The sequence below is a fragment of the Mesitornis unicolor genome, unplaced genomic scaffold (genome assembly GCF_000695765.1).
Source record: "Mesitornis unicolor isolate BGI_N332 unplaced genomic scaffold, ASM69576v1 scaffold40107, whole genome shotgun sequence".
In the NCBI taxonomy this organism is placed as follows: domain Eukaryota; kingdom Metazoa; phylum Chordata; class Aves; order Mesitornithiformes; family Mesitornithidae; genus Mesitornis; species Mesitornis unicolor.
This window is the reverse complement of record NW_010197843.1, coordinates 40,107-62,143: the sequence shown is the minus strand read 5'-3', so window position 1 is coordinate 62,143 and position 22,037 is coordinate 40,107. Positions and strand designations below refer to the sequence as shown.

The 22,037-nt window shown below is 37.2% G+C and overlaps 1 protein-coding gene across 1 annotated transcript; it reads left to right on the top strand.

The window, feature by feature from the left end:
* The first annotated feature begins 325 nt into the window (after positions 1-325).
* On the top strand, positions 326-21,486 carry SUCLA2 (succinate-CoA ligase, ADP-forming, beta subunit). Its single transcript, XM_010188930.1, has 10 exons — positions 326-511; positions 11,293-11,392; positions 11,590-11,752; positions 14,497-14,625; positions 15,078-15,216; positions 16,585-16,746; positions 16,828-16,970; positions 18,690-18,810; positions 19,118-19,206; positions 20,650-21,486. Exons 1-10 carry the CDS (start codon positions 328-330, stop codon positions 20,722-20,724), a joined length of 1,305 nt encoding a protein of 434 aa, XP_010187232.1. The 5' UTR covers positions 326-327; the 3' UTR covers positions 20,725-21,486.
* The last annotated feature ends 551 nt before the right edge of the window (positions 21,487-22,037 follow it).

Sequence of the window (22,037 nt, the reverse complement as noted above, 5' to 3'; positions counted from 1 at the left end):
TCCCTACAGATATATTCCTTAAAGTACTTAAATGCTGACTAAATACTCAAAGGTGTTTTAACCCTGCATACCCTTGTCACTGCTAGCAACCTCCTTGGCTCTTTCCCATTGCCCCAGTAAAACCTCCCAAGATCCAATACCAGATCTGACATGAATGGCAAGTGTGGAAGGGTAATGTACAGCAAGTGTAGGATGTTTGCATTGGTACACTGAACTGTACATGTTTAATATGTAGACTTTAAAAAAACTTAGAGTAGTTTTTGAAAACACAGTCATGCTCTTTTTTGTTTGTTTTCTTTTTCTTTTTTTTTTCTTCTTTCCCTTCAGATGCTTGGTGGAAGTCCAGGAATACTCAATAACCATGGGTTTCAGGTGCAACAACAACAACAGAGGCGGCTGTCACTGCATGAATACCTGAGCATGGGACTGTTGCAGGAGGCTGGCATTTCTGTTCCACATGGACTGGTTGCCACGACACCAGATGAAGCTTACAAAATAGCAAAAGAAATAGGTATAACATTAAAGAGCACGTATACAGTATAGGCATGGGATTGATACAAGGTGTAACTACTTTTTCTGTCTTTCCTGGTAAGACATTTCTTGGAGTTCTGGATATACCATCTCTTTAAGAGAGCCTCTCTGGTAAAGCAACTTTCTTGCAGGTTTGAGTATTTACTTTGGAGCTGATACTTTCCTAATATGAAGTTTTCTAATGTTTAAGATTGCTCAGTGCAAAAGCACACAGTGGCATTAGTTGTGACCTAGCTGTGAAGCTGTGTATTGAGACTGGATTGTGAAACTAAACTGGTCTAAATTCTAATGGGATAGGACTTGACCCTACTTCCAGTGGAGGCTGTAAACATATTTCAGGCATCATCTCACCCTTATCCCAAATATTGCAAGTACTTTTCCCATAACCTCTTGAGTCTTGTTTAAAAAGTATGGGGCAGGTATGAAGTGTATTAGCCTAGACTAATATAACTACCTGATCTTCTCCAAGATGGGTAATAGACTCTGTATTGTGCAAATCCTGGATTTCTTTTCACTCTCAAGCAAGGTTAGAGGAAATCTGGTGTGAAGAGCTTCAGTGGTGGTGGCAGGTGAGGCTTCAGTAGTTCAAGATCTCCTATAGAGCAGAAGATGCAAAGGATACTTACCTTTGGGCTGCAGAAGAAGGGCAAAATCCTGTTCCTTTGCAGTCATGGTGTTCTGGCAGAATGCAACTGCTTCATGCAGGAGGGCTGAGCTTTGATACTTGTAGTTACATGCTAAATTCATGGCTTGGTGATGGAAGAAGCATCCAGTTTCCTTTGCCTGGTGCTTAAATTCTTACTTAAAGTGAAGGTTAAATTTAGGCTTTGGTTCTGCCTACTGATTTGCCACTTTACCTACTGGGTGTCTTAGTAAAATTTTTGTTTAATTTGGATATAGTACAGAAGTCAGCTACTGTCATTTGTGGCATTAATACTTTTTTTTCCTTTCCGTTTAGAGCTTTTTTCTCCCCAGGAAAAACATAGTAGCCTAGTTGCAGTTTTAATGAAGGACATTGCTTGTCATATTCTGCTCCTCTATCCAAGTGCCTAATTCTCTTTTCACCTCCAAATGGATACGTTTGTAGTGATTCCTGAGATTTTAGGTTTTGTTCGATTCATTTCGGTTTCATGTGTAGATTTAATGCAAGAAATAAGATATACAAGGAATTGAAAAACTCCTTTTCCTTCAGATCTGATGTCCTAGGAATTCAGATATTTTCTGCCTGCCTGCCTTGTCATGTTCCCATCAGGCAGTAAATGGTACAAAATGATAGGTTCATTAGTATGAAAGAAAGGTGTTGAAATACTTCTGAGAATAGTTTAAAGTTCAGTCCCTTGTCTTCAGTTAGGGGTGAGCTTTTAATGTGATTTAAACTTCATAAATTTGTCATACCCCTTTGCTTACATTAACATCTGCACAGACTTCCTGCTGGTGGCAGATGAGGCAACCTTTGCCTATGGCTTTTTGATAGACAGTAAGGGAACTCGCAGGTCAAGATTCCTTTGATTTGTTCCTTGTTCAGAGAGGAGGCCTATGGCAGAGTAGATGTGTCTGACTGCTGGTTTATAGCTCTGTCTTATCCATGTGGCATCATGGGTGTCCCTTTTATATGGAGTATGTGACCCTGTGCAATTTCTTGGGGGTCAGAAAAATGAAGTTGTGAAGTGTATGAGTTAGCGTCCTTTAGTAAGCTAGAATAAAGAAACTCAGGGCTTCTGGTTGTCAGCCATATACACTGTTTAAGTTGTTGTGTATTTGACACTATGACCACTTTCTTTGGTACTTGACATAAGAAGGGGAAGACTTTCCAAAAGTAGAACACACAGGAGGAGCTTGAGTTTTTGAGGCATTGCTTGAACATTATCCAGAACCCATTCTGAATGCTGACAGATTATCCTTTGCTCTAGTGTTTTGGATTTCCTTGTTGTTGTAGCTGGTTTCCCACTAGTTTTCATTTAGTTTGTAGGTAAAAAACCAAAACTACCCAAAACAACCCCAGCAGCAAACCCCAGAACAGAACCAAACAAAAAGCCCAAACCAAATTTCTAGTGCAATTACATAGATCTTGCTTTTTTTTGGTCTACCTGCTCATTGTTTATTTTTGTTGTGTAAGAGTTGTTACCAGTAGATATGAGTTTATCTTTTGCTGCTGCTTATGTGTTAGGCTGGTTTTTCAAATGTTTGTCTAAACTGTTACAAAGATAGTTGGTGATACTGCTTGCTCTGTCTCCCTAGTGCTGATCCACATGCTCCTGATAACCTTTAGTCAGAAACCTACTCTCTGTAAACTTGAGCTTGGCACTGGTTTTCTTTCCTTTTGCAGATACCTCACTCCAATTAGAAATGGGTAACTTTTTATGCTAGCGTATAGCAAATGCAACCTTCTCATTAGCAGAGATTATTGTCGTTTAACTGTGGCTGTAGCTAAATAGGTGTAACTGTTGTATGAACAAAGCCAAAGCTTAACCATAGCAAGGTTTGTCATAACAGCAAGGTAGCTCATGTGTGGTAGAATCAAGCTGAAGCATCCAAATGTTGTGGTTTTGTCTTAGAGCATAGTTAGAAAAGTACACTAAATATTCTTTAAAGAACAAAAAAGAATAGAATTTGTTAGAATTTCACCCTAAGTTATGCCTATCTTGAGGTCTGAAGTTAGGTGAAATACCCTGGAAGCCAGAAAGGTTGCTTCCTCTCCACCCCAACAGTCTTTCTCGTATTAAATATTTTTTCTGCTAAAGACCAAGGTGTCCTAAAGAGGGCAAATTGTATACCTATATGTGAAGTAGTTTTGAAATATATGTGAAGTAAAATACATTATTTGAACTTGCATTTTTTCTTCCCTATAACAGTTTTCTAATATTTTAAAGGAAACTGAGATGAAATTAGATGCTGTGAGTAACTTTGAGCAATGAGTATAAATCACTTATGGTTTGAGTCTTAAGGAAAAATTGATTTATTTTTTTTTTCCCCCCTCTTTAAAAAAATTGATTTCTGCTGGATCAGATTTCTTAAAGTGCTGTTTTCAAGTCAGATTTCTATTCTCGCTGCATTCTGTAACTTTTTATTTTTATGCTTTTATTTTTAAAAAATATTTTTTGGTAGTGTTGTGGGAAGGTTGGCCACTGTAATTATTACAACATTGGTTTGCATGTAGCTTTTTTTTTTTCATCCTTGTCTGGCTGTTGAGAGTCATCATTTGAATTTGTTACTTATCACAAGTAGCTTTTCCCTATAAAGAGCCCTCCATCTCATTTCAAGGAAATTGCTATCACATACTGGTTCATGAAGCGATATATTTTTTTAAAACCACCACTGAGTAATTCAGTCCTTGGGAGCAGGTTTGGACCTCCCTTAAATGCTCACTTCATTATCCTCCAGTAGTTCACCCTCTCCATTCAAGAACCCCAGATCTGATTTGTTCATGCATTCTTCTCAGAGCTGTGAAGACTTGTATCTGTTGAAGTCTTTAAAGACTTTGATTTTTTTTTTTAAAGAGTATTATTAGTTATTTGTGGGTTTTGCAGCATGTAGCGCTGCATATGTTACATGAGTGTCTCATTTAAATTTTGAAAAAATGAGCTAAGTTTTGTTCCAGTGTGTTGATAAGAGGCTGCAGTGCGTCTTGATGATTGCCTTGGTTCATGGTTTACTGTCAGCCTACGCGTGCATTCCGGCTAGCACTGTAACCAGTGCTAATTTAGAAGCTGATATGTATTTGTTATCAAGAACATGACCAATGAACCTAAAGACTATTTCTTGAAGAACAGATGCTTCATCAGTGTGATGGCAGATAGCTCAGCAGAACACACTGTTTAAAGTGTATAGTACTGCTATTTGTTAAGACAGCACCTATGAAAGTGTTTGTATTGCTATAAGTGAAGTTTTGATGCTTCCTGACACCTTCCTCTGTTAACAGTTGTGTGGCAGGGAGTGACATCTTGTGTACCTGTAATAAAGCCTGCCTTTCTTTTATGCAAAGCATATATTTTCATTCATGATGACTGGAGAGGTAAGACTTCTGAAGTGATTAATATCTTGAAGCAGCTTTTGTGTTCTGGTAGTTTTATAGGATTTTAAGATAGTTAATCCTGTGGCTTTATGCTCATGGCAGACTGTCAAATTTTAGTAAAATAAAAAGCTATACAGAGTAGGAGGTGTTGAGAAATTGAGCGCATAACATTTTACCTTTCTACACCAGAGTTCTTGAAAGGAGACTGAAAGCAATGGAGTCTGCTGCTACTTTGGCTATTGCAGTTTAGAGATCTAGTCCATCTTCTTATTAGTGTGTTTTGTAAGGAATGATGTTTTTTGGAATGCTTTCTACGGAATGACTCAAGTAATTGGTTTCCTGCAGATGGTTCCGTGATTAATAGATGTTTCTTTTCAGACCTTTGAAGTTCTTTTTAATATTGTTTTATTTTTCTGTCTGCTGCTTAAACATACAACCTGTTTAAAAAAAAGAAAAAATAATGCATAAACTTGGGTAGATTTATAAATAGATTTGTTGATCTCAGGCTTGATTTAGTCAGAAACCAAAGTTTAGTACAGTGTGTGCCATGATTTTGTTAGGTGATCTACTAGCTTTTTCTTTGCTAGCTCTTCAAAATGATAGGTATTCCAGGCACAGTGGCATAGAAGCCGGGGTGCTTTTCTCCTTAATGTATGCAGTACCATCCTTGGTAGTCTCTGATTAAGTGTTTTTCTTTTTTTTTTCATAGAATCATAGAATGTGTTGGGTTGGAAGGGACCTTTAAAGCTCATCCAGTCCAACCCCCCTGCAGTGAGCAGGGACAATGTTACCAGATCAGGTTGCTCAGAGAGCCATCAAGCCTGACCTTGAATATCTCCAAGGATGGGGCCTCTCTGGGCAACCTGTTCCAGTGATCTATCACCCTCATATTGAAGATCTTTTTCCTAATATCCAACCTAAATCTACCCTTTTCTAGTTTAAAACCATTACCCCTCATCCTATCACTACATGCCCTGGTGAACAGCTCTTCCCCAGGTTTCTTATAGGCACCTTTCAGGTATTGGAAGGTTGCTATAAGGTACCTTTCAGGTATTGTAAGGTCACTGTTTTCTGTGTCATGCTGAAAGCTCACGTCTAGTTTTTTGTTCTTAATACTTTTTGGCTGTTCGGCTGTTATCAGTTTTCCCTGTTTGTGAATTATCTGCTTGACTATGTTAACTGATGCCTTTTAGGTTGTCAGTAGAGTCTGAAGTTCGAGAGTGTTTATTCAGATGCTGTAGGACATGGATGATGATCTAAGGTTTCTGCTTCTGCAAAAATTCCCCAGGTTTAAAAAACCCCACCTGCTTTAGTGGTCACTAAAAATCCTAGTTTTTTTTCCAATTATGTTCGTGATTACCTGGTCAAAATCTCTAGGTAACCAGCAGTAGTAGTCTAGAAACCCAATGTTTACTTGCTGCTTTTTTTTTTTTTTGCATCTGAGTCTTACATTTTGCTTCAACCTTTATTTTCTTCTGCAGCATTTCACTCTTTTGAAGTTCTATTAAACATGTTAATAATAATTCAGTAGTTCAAATAACTCATCTTACTGGCAGATTCAGATTTTGATAACTGTATTTTAATTGGTAAGCTTAAGCTATTGCCGAAAACAAACGTGTCATGTGAGTTGATGAAGAACTTGTTGCAGTTGATTAATGTCAGGAAGTATTTGTTTGAAAATAGTATTTTGTAATGGATGTGAAACATCTTATTCACTCTGCTGACTGGTATGGTTCTTTCAGTGAAAGTATGAAGATTCCTGGCACATAAAAATTTCAGTAATCATACTTTTGGTTTGCATGCAATGATTCTTCAAATACTCAAAAGTTTCAAATGCTGAAAAAATTAATTTTGAAGTTAAATTCTAAATAACCCTACTTATTAACAAAACACAGATAGTATACTCTGAAGAAATTCTTTGCCTGTGTTGACAGAGTTAGGGTCGCCATACTTTTTACACTGATGCTTCTGTTGATAATGCATTGTTAGTTACAAGCCCACTTTTTCCCTCCCTAATTCCAGTGAACGCAACAATATTGTTTAAACTTAGTTTTTATTATATCTGTGCAACACAAAAAAAAATTGGTTTGCGTTATAAATGCAGAGATTCTTCCTGGAACTAAAAACTTTTAAATACAGAGTAACTGGGGCAGAAGTTGTGGATCTCTGTCTCTCTGCCAGGGTAAGTTTGCAGTTGAATGGTAGTTGAGAAGTTGATTGGCACATGTTTTATTAACCTATCACTGCCTTCTGCTGTTGTCTGTTCTGTCAGAACACATTACGCTTGCATAGTTATGAAGGTGTTTATAATATGTGGAGAGTAGTACTGCTGCTACTGTCAATATTGGGCAGAGAAGTGGCAATTACAGCGATTTGATGAAAGTCAGAATGGAAACTTGTAAAGCAGAACATTTTAATAAAGGATGTCTGCCCTAATCATCAGACTTTCTACTTGCACAGAAAACTTCAGAAATACAATGGAAAACCAAGCCTTCTTGCCTTTTAATAAACTTGCTGTAAGGTTGTATTGTACCTCAGTGCGTGCATGTGAGGAGAAAGGGACTTTTCTCCCGCTTTGAAAGCTGAGGCTGTGGAATTGGAAATGATTCCTTCCAATCAATACATATCAATATTGCTAGAACTAGAGATTGTGCTGTTTCCTGGCTGTATCACTCTTTCACTGTCTAGCTAAGAAACTATTGAAGATGAAACTGTTAGTGATTTTGTTGTCCTGAACATATGTTAACTTAGTATTCTCCTGATTTCAGGCACATCATTGGTATCTACTTTTAATTTTCTAAGCATTTAATGATTCTTTTGGGGCTGTTTTACTTGTTTTCGTGCTAACTGCCATTCTATGATTCTGTGATTAATATGGAAATGCAGCTTTTAACTCATGCTTGTTTTGAGTTTTGTGCACTGGTCTGCAGCTCACTGTACTGAAGTTTTGTTGTTTTGTCTTAGTGCCTTGTGTTAAGGCTTTGCAGTTTGTTACTGCTGCTGGCAGATGTCCTGCTTTCTGTCGTGCTCACTTCAGTGTCCCTGTGCTTGTCAGATATTGCATAGGCTTGCAGAAGTACTGTCCACTGGATAGCTTTTGCCTTCAGCAGAGTCACTTTTCTGATACGTTTCAAGGCAGGAGCGCACAAATGCTTACGCTGGCACAAGAAAGGAAACTGGTGTGAAAAGCTGGGGACAGGCAGCAGGATAGGACTGCTGCTGTAGTGTGGGGTTGGAGGGCGTAAACTGTCCTAACTTTGTATGTGGATACCTGCTCTAACGCAGAAACTGCTATTTTCCATTGAAAGAAAAGCCCAGCAGTATTTCAGAGCAGTGTAAGCAAAGCAGAAAGGCACAACTGCTGATACTGAGTGGAAAACTGTTAGCTTCCAAAGGCTTCCAAAATTTTGTTGGGTTACTGTGTTATCAGCAGTTCTCTGCAGTGTCAGATTGTGTGATAGTGCTGCAACATAACACTGCAGATGAGGCGTGTGACCTCACTTCTGTCCTCTGGTTTTAGGGTCATCTTAAGTAGAAGCAGTAGGAAAAAATGTTTATTGAACAATAAACTTTCTGCATGGGTCAAGTTAAGGTTTTCTGAGGACATGTTATCTGTAATTTTATTTCAGGTACATATGTATAGCTTAATTGCTTGTAAACATAACTGGTCAAATAACCCTTGAAGTTTTATGTGTTTATGCAGTCAAGCAGTTAGCTAGCTTGCAGTGTTGTAGAAAAACAAATTACAAATTGTTAATATCCTGCTTGTTTAATGCCACAGTTGTTGCATTTTGTTACATAAGGGATAATCCAATGACAACTCTGTTATGCCCAAAACTGATTGCAAAAAGTTTAAAGTAGTTTCTCACACACTTTTTTGGGATGTCTTTATATGTTACCAAAGTGCAATCAGACATAATACTTAAATTCTTAAGAAATATCCCATGGGATCAGGCTAGGGGTGCATCTAGCCCAATATTCTGCCTCTCGTGGTGGCAAAAGAACATGCTATTTAGGGAGATTGTTAGCCTGGCTCTTTTCTGCAGTCTGTACCTCTCATTTTCCGCAGCATTCATAATTATTGTCTCAGGAATATCAGAGGGAAGGTGTCTGCTGGGTTCCTTTTGAATCTCTTATTCTGTCTTCAGGTCTCCTGGCAGGCTTCACTGTCTTCTGTGTAAAGAAGTGTCTTTTTTTTTTTCTTGCATCTTTTTAAAACTGACTTCCCTTGGTAGGTGGCTTTTGTTTTCGGCTGGTGTGGAACAGGACACAGCAAGTCTGATGTACTTGCGGTTATATGTTCTTGCTCTGTCCCTCACCAGGTATGGCTACAGCCCATGATAATGTTCCTGTTTTGTTCTCCTTTGATAGATTTAAAGAAGTGCCAGGCTCTTTTAGCCTCTGCTTGTAAGGGAAGCTTTTCATTTCTGTGAAGACCACCATCCTAGTAACGACTCATCCCCATTGGGAATTGCTTTCATGATCATGCCCAGAGCATAATGTTCCAGCTGAGATCTTACCAGAGCCTGAGTTGGCATCTGGTTCTGACTTGTTCAGATTCTGGTCTTTATTGCTAGGAGGACTAATTCACAGAATCACAGAATGTTAGGGATTGGAAGGGACCTCAAAAGATCATCTAGTCCAATCCCCCTGCCAGAGCAGGAACACCTAGATGAGGTTACACAGGAAGGCGTCCAGGCAGGTTTTGAATGTCTCCAGAGAAGGAGACTCCACCACCTCTCTGGGCAGCCTGTTCCAGTGCTCTGTTACCCTCACTGAGAAGAAGTTTCTTCTCAAATTTAAGTGGAACTTCCTGTGTTCCAGAAGAAGGTGCCTGTGGGTGAACTTCATGGCTTTTCTGAAAACTCTGTAGAAGCAGCTTCTGGACTTAGTGCAGGAGATTCAAACTGGGGTAGAGAAATAGGTCTGTCTCTTCTGAACTTCCCAGTGGATTGTAAGTTAAATCTCTTAGTCTTGATGACTATGTATAACAGCTCTGAATCTTTGTCAGTTAGAAAACTGCAGAAAGCTCAAAATAATAAATTAAATAATACTGTGAATATTTTACATATTAAATATTTGAGTCTCTTCAGGTCCTTTTAAAAGGAGAATCCTCTGTAAGCAAGGGCAGGTGTAGGTTTGTTTGGTTTTGTTTTTCTTTCAAATGTCTTCACAGAAAATATTTTCCTCTCTTACACTAATGCAAATAAGTTAAGCTCCTCCAAATTTAGTGTTTGTATGTATGTACAAGGTAAATTATGCTCAGATGGATGGAACTTAATTTTTTAAGCTCGTGCGTTGGAGTATATGGCTTTACTTATCCGTGAAGCTGCTATTTATAATCTTTCTCGTACATGAGGCTTAGTGTTTCCTAAACCAAGCTTTGTACTTGAAGTAATTGCATAAAAGTTGGTCTCATGAATAAAAACGGCCAAAGTCTTGTTTTGCTTGGCTTCTTAACTTGACTGCCAGTACTTAGTAGCTATAAAAAATAGTTATCTTCAGGCACTGAATTAAATATTAGATAATAGACTATAGTAAATGAACATATACTCATGTGTTTAAAACCTTCATGCTTCTTGTGCCAAAGAACTTCATATCAGTTGTGAGTTCAGAGATCTGTTGCTAGGTAGGGAGTCAAGAAATAACGTGTAAGTTGAGCATTCCCTTTGCTTATAGCCACACTAGCCAAGTTTAATTTTATCTGGCCAGGCAGGATGCAGGTCAAAATAGGAACCAGCACAACTTTTTTGTCAGTATGCTTAGTGGCTAGTTTTGCTCAAGTACTATAGTTTTTTTTTAGGCTTTTCCATGGCTGCCCTTTCACATCCAAGAGAACAGCGAGTTCTTTCTTTGCTCTGAAAGACCAGAGTGGCTCAGCTAATGGTGGTGTGAGAAAAGATGGGATGTGATGCACAAATGCACATGGGGCAGCTTTTCTATCTTGCAATCTAGCTGCTCTGCCATGTATTTGCTGTAATTGAACTTGAATAACTCACGGCTTTGTTTTTCTTCATCACCTTAAATGACTTGATGAACTTTTTTCTTTGCTTTTTGCCTTTCAATGACACTTTGGAATATCCCAGTTTATTTTGCTTATATTCTCATACTTTACCTTTTAAATCCAAATGCATGGTCTCCCTTATCTGGAAGAATATTTTGAAAAGGAATTTTAAAACACTTAAAGGCAACTAAAGGTCTTACTCTGCCTACTCCGGGGAAAAACTGAATTTCCTTAGGCCTCTGACTTCTGCAAAGCACTCAAGCTTATGCATCAGTGCTCTGCTGAACGGAAACCGTAGTGGACCTGCAAGTTGATTTGGGTAAGTGCCATAGTTACGTATCATTACTGAGAAGACCATGATTACAGATACAGGGTATTTGTACTTGATTGAGGGTAATCTTGGATGATGGTGTGTCAGATATTTAGTTTTGTCTTGTTACTAGTCTGTAAGATACTAACCTCTTAATCATTTGTGATTAAAACACGTGTTAATGAAGTATCAAAGCTTTTGGATACTAACTCACCAAGGTTACTTCACTGAAGAGCCTAAAGTTGCAATTTGTGGATGGTTTGAGACTTTGGAATAACTGATGGAAGTTATAATACAGTCTTTGATTCACATATTTGTGTTCTGAATTGGGGGATGGAAAAGGGGGTATAAATGATAACAGCCTTTATTATTCTACTGGGGACAATTCATTTTAGTTGTCACAGATGACAAATTTTGGGTTTTCTTTCATTCTAGGTTCAAAGGATCTTGTGGTAAAAGCACAGGTTTTAGCTGGTGGTAGAGGAAAAGGAACATTTGAAGGTGGCCTCAAAGGAGGAGTGAAAATAGTTTTTTCGTAAGTTCTTTCTAAATTTTCTGACCAAGAGGAAAAACTTAAAAGTTTCACGTTATGCCTTGAACCTGTTGCTTAGTTTAAAATCAGTATTTTAATTATTAACCTTAAAATAACAAAAATTAGTTAAGATTTTTTTAAATGCTACTTCTGTTCTTCCAGCAGTTTCTTTGTCACATTCTGAGCTTCTTTTATTCTAGTCCAGAAGAAGCAAAAGATATTTCCTCCAAAATGATTGGAAAGAAGTTGTTTACCAAGCAGACAGGAGAAAAGGGCAGGATATGCAATCAAGTATTTATCTGTGAGCGCAGATACCCCAGGAGAGAATACTATTTTGCAATAACAATGGAAAGGTCGTTTCAAGTGAGTAATATTAGAAATAGAAGTAAACTGATTAACTTGTTATGGCTGAATTAAAAACAAACCAAACCAGTCCCCAAAAACCAAAACTCTTTACTGTATTGGTCACTTGCCTTTGAAAATTGGGAATATACATGAGCTAAATATTTTTTTCTTATCTCTGACTATATGATTGCTTTAGTGTTTAAATGCTTAAAAACTGTAATGCTACAATTTAAGGAATAATAGAGTATCAGTAGCCCCAGCTGAATTTGAGTGATAAGGCTGAAGGGGAGAGGAATGGAATGGGGGCGCGGGGGGCTATTTTAATTTTGATTTTAGCTTGCACTTATCTCCCAGATGCTCCTACTAGAGTTTAGTTTAGAAATACAGCTGTGGCTGTGCATGTACGTGCACACACTATTTAAGAGTGTCAGAAACAAGATAAGTAAAAGTATTTTGGAAGCTCCAACGGTTCTGGACAAATCAAGCATCCTTTTTCTCCAGTGATATTCCTAGAGGTGCACGGGTGTGTTCCTCAATTTTGAGAGTGCTGGTAGCTTTCTTATGCCAATACCCTTCAGGAACTGAAGATTTGGGCTAGAAGTCTGTCTTCAGAGCTTTCAGGAAAATGAAAACCGTGGTCTCTCCTGCTTTTAAGTTCTGTGGTTATGTAGTTTTTTTAGGCTGCAGTTACAACCAATTTACTGAAATGTGTCTGTATTTTCTGACAGATCAGTGTTCCGTTATGGACCACAAAGCATGAATTGCTAAATAACTTCTACAGAGCCAGGGTAAAGCAGATCTTGGAACTTTCTTTTCTGAAGCTCAACAAAAACTGAGTTTAGTCTATCCAGATGCTTAAGAGGCACTGCTCTTGGTAATTAGAGGAGTATCTCTGGAATGAGTAGAATAATTTTCTGTGAAGGAATGAGGAAGCTAGTCTTACTGTTTTATTTTTTTATTGCAAAATTAGGAGTTAAATATTGAATCTGTTCATTTCTGTTCCTCTGTAGGATTATTTCTGATAGGAAAATATCAGTTGTGTTGGATTTTAGTACAGTTGTGTGACTTGGGCACTTCCATTCTTTTGTACTCTGTAATATAACTGGGAAGATCCAAATGTTACAGTATTCACCCCAGATTTACCACAAGGTGGCATTAAAATACTGTGAATGACTGGATCTTATAATCTTAAAATTGTGTACTATTCAAGCAAGTGTCCTTATGGAAATAAAATTTACTGTAACTGATTTAAGCAAATTAGATGATGGGAAACATTTTGCTGATTTGTTCTTGCTTTCGTGTAAAAAAAAAATCTTATTAGTATATATTGACAATAACTGTGGATTATTGTCTTTTTATAGGGATGTGCTGTGTTTTTACTGCTGACTTTCTAAGTCATGTTTTTAGATGCACTTTTTGTAATTTCTATAACTTGTCTAGGATGCTTATGATGAGGAAATGCCTTTCAAAAGAAAGAAATGTGAAGGTTGAATAACACGCAGTGCGTATTCCTGATGTTGTTGCAAACATCTTCCTATAAGGGGTGAAAAAAGTTTATAAAATAGTTGAAAGTGGAACTTGATGTCTCGGGTGTTATTCACTAATAAGGGCAAGACTTATGTTTTAAGCAAAACTGTTCACTTTGGTCAATTCTGTGGAATGTTGAGTTGTTTTTATAATGTGCTTGTAGCTTCCTGACTGCTCAGAATATGAATGTCCCCAAGTGTTCATTGTGTTGAACCTTGCTGCTGGCTGTGGGATGATTCACCAGTTATATGTTTCCATTTGGAAGGATGGTGATGGGCGAGGAGTGATGTGGTTATTAAGCATGTTTTCTGAACCAGTGTCACACTTTCTGTAATTATTGGTCGACAGTTAGAAGGCTGTTTAGTGTTTAAGACCTGTGCTGATATGAAATCCTGCCTCGGTACACCAGCTGTCATAATCCGTGGTGGTGGTGATAAGGAAAGGTGGGTTGGGTTGATACAAGTGAGTATGTCTTTACTGTGAATTGGAGGACTGTTTCCATGGGGAGAGATTTTTAGGTTCCATAGTACTGAAACCTTGATGCTGTAATTGAGATTTAGATAGCTGTTCTTAAAAATCTCTGCTGCAAACGTTATCAGTTCTGGTTTCTTAATTTGTTTTATTATTGAGTAATTGAGTGCTGTTTTGTCAGATCTCCATGACTTGCTTTCAGTGATGACTGTAGTTATTAAGCTTTGTGATCCTAATGAACAGGAATAGTGTGTAGTAATTAGTCACATCTACAGACCTAGATTTGTCCTTGGAGTTGGAGCATGGTGGAATGAATAAATGAGTGCCTGTCATTCAGCATGTGTTTGTTTAGGGGTGAGTGGAGAAAGGGGAGATGAGAAGACTGTTCTTCTGGTGACAAGTAAGAGTGTGAAGTGCTTTGTGATTACCAAGTCGAATATTTCTATTGAAATGTAAAACTAGTATGTCTGTCTTAGTTGCTCTGTTGCTACAGTGTATACAAAGGAAAGTTTTCCTTGTTAAAACAAGTTGGACCAAAGATACGCTTTAAAATTTGGGAAGTATTGTTTAAAAGTTTTATATAGATGTATTGAATAGATAGTAACATTCTCCTCAGTAAGAGGATGCAAGTAAAATGACCCCCCCAAAAAAATTCAACTAACAACGTCAAGATTGTATTGCTGTGAGGTGTGTTATGGGAAGAACTAAGTTTCAATTGTGTGGTATAAAATTACTTATGCTTTTTTTATTTCTTTTTGTTCTAGGGTCCTGTGCTGATAGGCAGTTCTCAGGGTGGTGTTAATATTGAAGATGTTGCTGCAGAGAATCCTGATGCGATAATTAAGGAACCCATTGATATAGTAGAAGGCATAAAAAAGGAGCAAGCTGTTAGGGTAATTGTTAATGTGGGAAAAGTACACATTAGTGAAGATGGGAGGGTTGCTTCTAAATTTTGTCAAGTGTGCATGCATTCAGCCTGCTGAGCTGTCTTAAACCCTTTTGACACTTTCAATCAGATTTGAACTAAGTATTTTCAGGTGATAGTCAGTGTAGATCCAACTCTGCATGACAGTGCTTTATCTGGCTTTTATATTGCTTTGTAAAGGCATATGATGAGGACTTTTTACAAGTTTTTTTTTCTAGGATGAGTACAGTGTTCTGCATTGAAAACAGTGTTTTCAAATCGAAGAGTTACCCCCCCCCCCCCAAAAAAAAAAACAGGAGAGGTTCTTCATCTCCAAATTCAGTTGACACTGAAATAACTAGCTAAACTGAGACACTTCTAATTTGTAACTAATTCAAACCCTGAACATCAGTTAACTGATAACTAATCTTTTACTTTCAGCTTGCCCAGAAAATGGGATTTCCTCCTAATCTGGTAGATGAAGCAGCTGAAAATATGATCAAATTATATAATCTCTTTCTGAAATACGATGCTACCATGATAGAAATAAATCCTATGGTGGAAGATGCATCAGGAGTTGGTAATGTTTCTTCTTCATATTCTTCATGTAACAGCTTGACATTTTTGTAAATTAAATTAGCTGCTGCGCACTGCTAAAATTTCAGCTATATATAGCAAAAGGATTTAATGTTAACATGGTATGTTGAAAAATGAATTTAATAAGGCATACACATTTGAGAATCTAAGCATAGTAGATATCTGCTCTTAATTGCTAAGTAGGATCTTAAGTTTAAATAGCTTCTGGTTTTATTCTTTTTCTATTTATTTAAAAAGAACACATCTTCCACTCTTGAGTGTTTGGCTACCCAGCGTGTTGGAAATTGGGTCTTTTCAAAATTCATGTATTGAAACTTGAGCTATCTTGTGTCTTCAGAGTTGGTATTGAAAAGGTAGCCAGAAAATAGCACCTTCGACAAATCTCCTATTCAGGCATCAGAATGACCGAGTAGTAAATGTTTGATGTATTGGAAGACTATAGGTATTTAAGTGATATCTTTGTGTTTATCAGGTTTTTAGCATATCCAGTTGCAGAGTAGTTAATATTGAATCACAGCCAATTTTCCTCTTACTGAAAAATAAATCTGTGGAGACTGTTTGTACTTGAAGTCAAGTACAACAGTTTTAAATGTAAACATGAATGTAGCTCCTTCATCAAAACTTACAATTACTTTACTGTTACTGTGTTTTTTCAGATGATACTGCTTAAATGAACAGTATGGACCAGTGTCCCCCATCTGTTTCTCATGCCTTGTCATTTTTTGTATCCTCTTTAGTGAGGGGTAGAAATGAATTACATTTGCACAGACAGAAACTTAGTTCTGATGTAAAGAATGCTCTAGGTTTTCCACATCACTTTCTATATCTAAGTGAGACTTGTGTGTATTCTTCTGACACCTTTTCTTCCAACTCAGATTTTTTTCACTGTGTTTCTGTCTGTTTACATGCATGCACACACACTATATATATCTGTGTGTGTGTGTGTGTGTATATATATATGTGTATATATATATATATATCTAGTCGAAAAGCTAAAAACTAAGAGGGATTAAAAAACCCAAAACAAAGACCTTCTGTATGCATTAATTTTATGCTAATTACTGAAGTATTAATCAAAAAGCTTCTTGTAAGCTTCTTTGTTTCTAGCATGTCTCAAGAAATACAGTTATCTTCCCTTTTTGTGCAGGTAAAGGAACTTTAATGATTGTGTGGGTAAACTGGAGAGAATCTTGTATTTACATGCAGTGCTAATTGTGTCTTTTCAGCAAAGCTTTAAGTTTGGACTGTGTGAGCTAGCTGTCAAGTTTGACTTAACATTCTTTAACATGTTCATGTAGCAGTTGAGCTATTATTCTAGAATTAAATGATGCTTTGGGTTTTTTCCTTTCAGTGATGTGTATGGATGCGAAGATAAACTTTGACAGTAATTCAGCCTATCGTCAGAAGAAGATCTTTGATATGCAGGATTGGACACAGGAAGATCAAAGAGACAGGGATGCTGCAAAAGCAGATCTCAACTATATAGGATTGGATGGAAACATAGGCTGTCTAGGTATGTTCTATTTAATGACTTGTAAATCCATTGGGTCATTTAAAAACTGAATTCCTAAATGTTATCTTTATTCTTATATAGTCAATGGTGCTGGTTTAGCTATGGCCACAATGGATATAATTAAACTTCACGGCGGAACTCCAGCAAACTTCCTTGATGTTGGTGGTGGTGCTACAGTACAGCAAGTGACAGAAGCCTTTAAGCTTATTACCTCTGATAAAAAGGTGAGGGCAGAATGGACATATCCAGGTCCTACACAGTGGTAAGACAGGCTGTGATTTGAAAGACAATGCTCAGTGGGTGTTCTCCAGAAAACATGTTTTTAGAAGCATAGAATTAAGAAGAGAAGAAAATGGAGATGTTATCTTAATCCTGGTGCAGATGAAGAAGGCATGAAAACCTGTTGAATCTTTTTCTTTAAGAAACACATTCTTTGGCTGTGTAGTGACTAGGCAGTCTTGTGTCCTTCGATTGAAATTACAGCTGTATTTGAATCTCACCAGAAATTCTTTGAGTGAGAAGATCTCTCCCTGTTTGCTGTTTAAACAGAAATCAGTATTCAGATGGGCTTCCATCTCTTTTTCTTCCTTTGGGAAGATTTTTGTTAACAAATGCAGGGTCTGACACGTTCTCCAAGAGCGTTCTCTCTACATGTGCTTTCAGCAAACTGAGAGAAAAGTGTGTGACACAGGCACAGAGCACTTGCATTAGAGAGAGAAGAGGAGAAGCAACAAAGCAGCAGTGGGCGAGGGAGAGTGTTGATTTGAGACAAATTCTTGGAATGCCAGTTCTCTGCTGATGCATGGACAGAGGGTGTGCAAACTGATTTCTTAATAAATCTTTCCCCTTCTGCCTTCCTTTGGCTACTCGCTATTTTATGAAAACATGATGACTGTAGCTGGGATTGCTGGTGCTGACAGTCAAACAGCAGTACAGCCCACTGGTGGTGTGGACTGCACTCTGGCTGACACTCTGGGGCCAATTCAGGGGTTGCTTGGAACAGCCTTCTGGGGTGCCAGTCTAGGCTGCTTCTACCCGTTAGTGGCGGGAGCAAGAACAGTGTCACACAGATGAGCTAGTCTGACTGCAAAGTAATGAGAATCAAGCTGTTTATTTAACCAGTTGCACATTAGTGTGTTATATTGTTAAGTTTATTCTGTCCTCCAAGGCTGTCTGCCCATTTCTGCTCCTACTTTATTCCATCTTTCACCATTGGCTGTGATCTTTTCACCACTCCTTTCTACCACTTGAGTAGGAAAAGACTTTCCCTTAACTTCAGGCTTAGTCCTCCTGAATAAAATATACTGGCTAGCTTGCTTCTAAGCATGCTGGCTTTTAAATAAACTGTATAAACAGTGTCTTCTGAATGAATTTTTGTGAATTTGTTGTGTTCGTTAAGCATGGCTTCTTCAGTATGCTGAGACACTAGTGTAGGAAGTACCTCTGCCAGGGTAAAGTTAGAAATGGAAAGACAAACAGTTGACAAATTAAGTAGTTACATGACTTCAATGACTGATATTTCATCTGTTTGATTTGCTTGAAGAAAAATGAAACAGCTCTCTTTATTAATCATGCTCAGAATATTCTGAAGTAATGTAGAGTGTTGGGTTTTTACAGAAAATGGGTATGTGTCTTTTCAAGTAATTACACAGAATACACGCTGTAAGATAAATGGTTATTGCCTGTGACTCACGTTGGGTTGAAGGACAATGTGGAAGTTTCCTGGGACAGGCATTTTTGCAATAGCGTTTTCCTGAAGTAAATGTTCTGCTGTATGTGGCTTTATGGAATTACTCTTATGTTGCCGATACTCTCTTGAACAGAAATGTTCCTTTAATACACTTACAGAGCTTGAATTTTCCTTAGGCTGAAGGGCTGATTTGTGCTTTTATCTGATGTGCCTCTAGCTATTTTTATCATGAATATTGTCATTGATTCTGTAGGTACTGGCTATTCTGGTAAATATTTTTGGTGGCATTATGAGATGTGATGTGATAGCCCAAGGCATCGTTATGGCAGTAAAGGATTTGGACCTAAAAATACCTATTGTGGTACGGTTGCAAGGTGAGTGTGTTTCAGTATATATTAAATATATGTCTGTCCATATGGACAAATGTTCTTGAACTTATATATTTCGTAGCAAGTTGCTTGTAAGCTGAAGAGTCTTGAAAAATAAGGCAAACCTTCAATTTAGATGGTGAGGATTGACAATTCAATAAATAGAGGTTTCTTGCTTTTATAACTACTAAAATTGACTTATAGATTTATAAACTTAACTTACTTTTGGAGCAGGCTTCTTAGAAAATATGAGAATACTCTGGAAGTAGTAGTCTCCTGTTCAATAAGAGTGACATTTTATTTGTTTCTTAAGGTACACGAGTTGATGATGCCAAAGCTTTAATAACAGCTAGTGGCCTCAAAATCCTTGCGTGTGATGACTTGGATGAAGCTGCAAAAATGGTAAGGTAGCTGGTTATGAACATTCTTTTCAGAACATAGCATCTGTAGTAGAATATTTTAAAGCTGAAACTCCATTCAATCAACTAAAGGTAGCTTAGGATAAATCACAGTGCCAGTTACTACTGGGGCCTGAAGCAAATGTTTTGCAAATAAGTGAGGTTGAGGATTAGTCAGGATAAGAACTATGCAGTCAGAAGCTATTATACCCCAGAAATTTCTGTGTTTGGGACTTTGATATTTTTTTCCCTCCTCTGAAAAGCAGGTTTAAAAATAGGTTAAAAAAATTAAAATGGGTAAATGGTCAGTCACTCCCCTTGGTAGGGGAATGGCTAAAAGCTTAGCCTTTTTAACTGGAAGAAAATACTTAAATTGAAGTAGCTGAAAAATGTAATGTAACACTTCCTTTGGTAGAGCACTATATTTCAGTGTGTGTGAATAAAACTGAACGTAATTGATTGTCCTGTTTCCTTATAAGGTAATTAGATATTTACATAGGTTGTTTATGATTAATTTTTAAAATTTGTTTCCTGGGTTTGAAGCTCTAGGAGCAGCTGTGAATTGCTTGGAGGAAAAACTTGCTTAGCCTGACAGCATAGCCTTCTGTTTTAAGGAATAGTATTAAGTCTTGTTAGGCTGATCAAGCTTTGGTTAGGTCAATGGAAGTCTTCCTTGCTGTACATACAGGTCATTGAGCTATACTGCATCTATATAATGCATCTTCTAAAGCTGCTGCTGAGTCTGAATTTCTCAGCTGAATCATGGAGCCATGCAATGGAGTTAAAATTAGTTTTGTAATCTTAAATTTTCTGTAGAAGCACTTTTTGAAAGGTGTATAGCTGGTTTTTTTGTATATTGCACACAGGTAATTCCTTAAACAGGTTTATGTAAGATGATGCCATGAATGGGATAAATAAATGGATGAGGATAGATCAGAGTAATAAGCTGAGCATTCAAAGCAGTGATTATAACCAGTGATATTAAAAGTAATTTTTTTCTGCCCAAATATTCAACAGATGTCTGTAAATTATTCTAGCTAACTAGTGCTCCATAAGGTATCAAAGTAAGATCCAGAAATGCTTGCAACAAAAACTCAGAGAATGAATAGCTTCTAGATCTGTGGAGTCCCTTGTGAGTGGGTACTTCAGCACCTCCCAAGAAAACTAGGTGGCACCTGAAGTTTAAAACTTGTAGCGTGTTATCAAGATACTTGGTTGTAAATAAGAACCAGACTTTGTATAACTGTGTGAGATGTCCTGTAAAAGACTTGACTGATCTTTCACTTAAAAAGTGACTAAGAAGCACTGGGCTAAGTAATAATTCCCCATCCCCCACTCCTTAAGATCTCGCTGATGATTCTCTGGCATTACTTTGTTTAAAAAGTTTGGTTGAGCTCACTCAGATTGGGATTGATTTGAAACTAAGTCTTTATTTTCTGTTTTTCAGGTGGTGAAACTCTCTGAAATAGTAACTTTAGCAAAACAAGCTCAGGTGGATGTTAAATTTCAGTTGCCAATTTGATCTGGGAAATGTCATGCCAGTATCTAATATGTTCTCTGAAATACTGTGTTCTGTGGGATATCTTTCATTCTTTTTTTGTGTGTGGAGGTTTTGATTGTTTGACAGGCGCACAAACTGAAATACCTGGTCTTTAATGTTAACATTTGGGATGGTCAGAGTTCTTGTAAAAGCGTGTGTTGCTGATATTTAGTCCTTCTTAGTTGTTCTCAAGCCTCCAGCTTCTGCTGCAGAATGTCACTTGCAATATACTTCTGTGTTGTTCAAAGTAAAGCTTCTGGTTGAAAAAGAATTATTCTGAATAAATTCTGAAGTTACTTTTCTTGTAAATTTGTATTAGCCTTGGTTAAAAGTAAATATGACTAGATTATCTAGTTGTCCATGTGGAGAAATATATTGAAACGGTATTTTATATTGGAGACAGTTGTACTTAGCAGTATAATGGACGTGAGCAAACCAATCATTATTTATGAACAGGTGCATCTGAGCTTGACCAGAACCATTTTCAAAAATGCTTCACTGAAATGACTGGTAACTCTTCTGGACAACATGTTTAATCACTACAAAATATACTGTAGCACTTAAATTTTCACAATTTTGGGTCCTTACAAAAAAAGCATCGTGTAGTTTTGTATATGAACAAGCATCTACCAAACTTCAAGGAGACAGAGTACATAGAGAATTAAAATGTCTATTGTAATAGACATTATTGTAATATGTCTATGCTAATAAAATTGAACATTAATAAAATGCCTCCCAAAGCTTCTCTCTTTTTCTTTATATGCCACCGTTTTGATAAATTGCATAAACTTATGGATTAAACCATAATTTAAGATAGCAAGCCAAAAGCTTTTTAGGAGTTAGTTTACAATAGCAGATATGTTTACTTTTTTTTTGCTCTTTGAATTGCATTGCATGATTAAAAACACGTGAACTCACACTGTGTTGAAAAGCTTGGACAGATATAACATTTTGCTAAAGTGGCCATAACTGATCTCTGCACAAACAAATACGCAGCAAAGCATTGCTTCTACTGACAAATCTAGTATTAACCACTAATTTTTGTCACCTTGTAATGCTGTTGATTTTGGTATTACCTAGAATTTGGAACCTGGCTGATGATACGTTTACCACTTGGTTTCCAAAGTACATTGAATTACTATTAATCATTTTTTGTTTGTATTTTGCAGGGCTTTTTTGTTTAAAATGCTATTTTATCTTAACAGGAAATAATGAAGACTTGTGTTCGGTGGGATTTCAAAATGGGGAATTTTATAATCATGAACTAAGGACTTTAAAAGATTCTATAAAGTGTA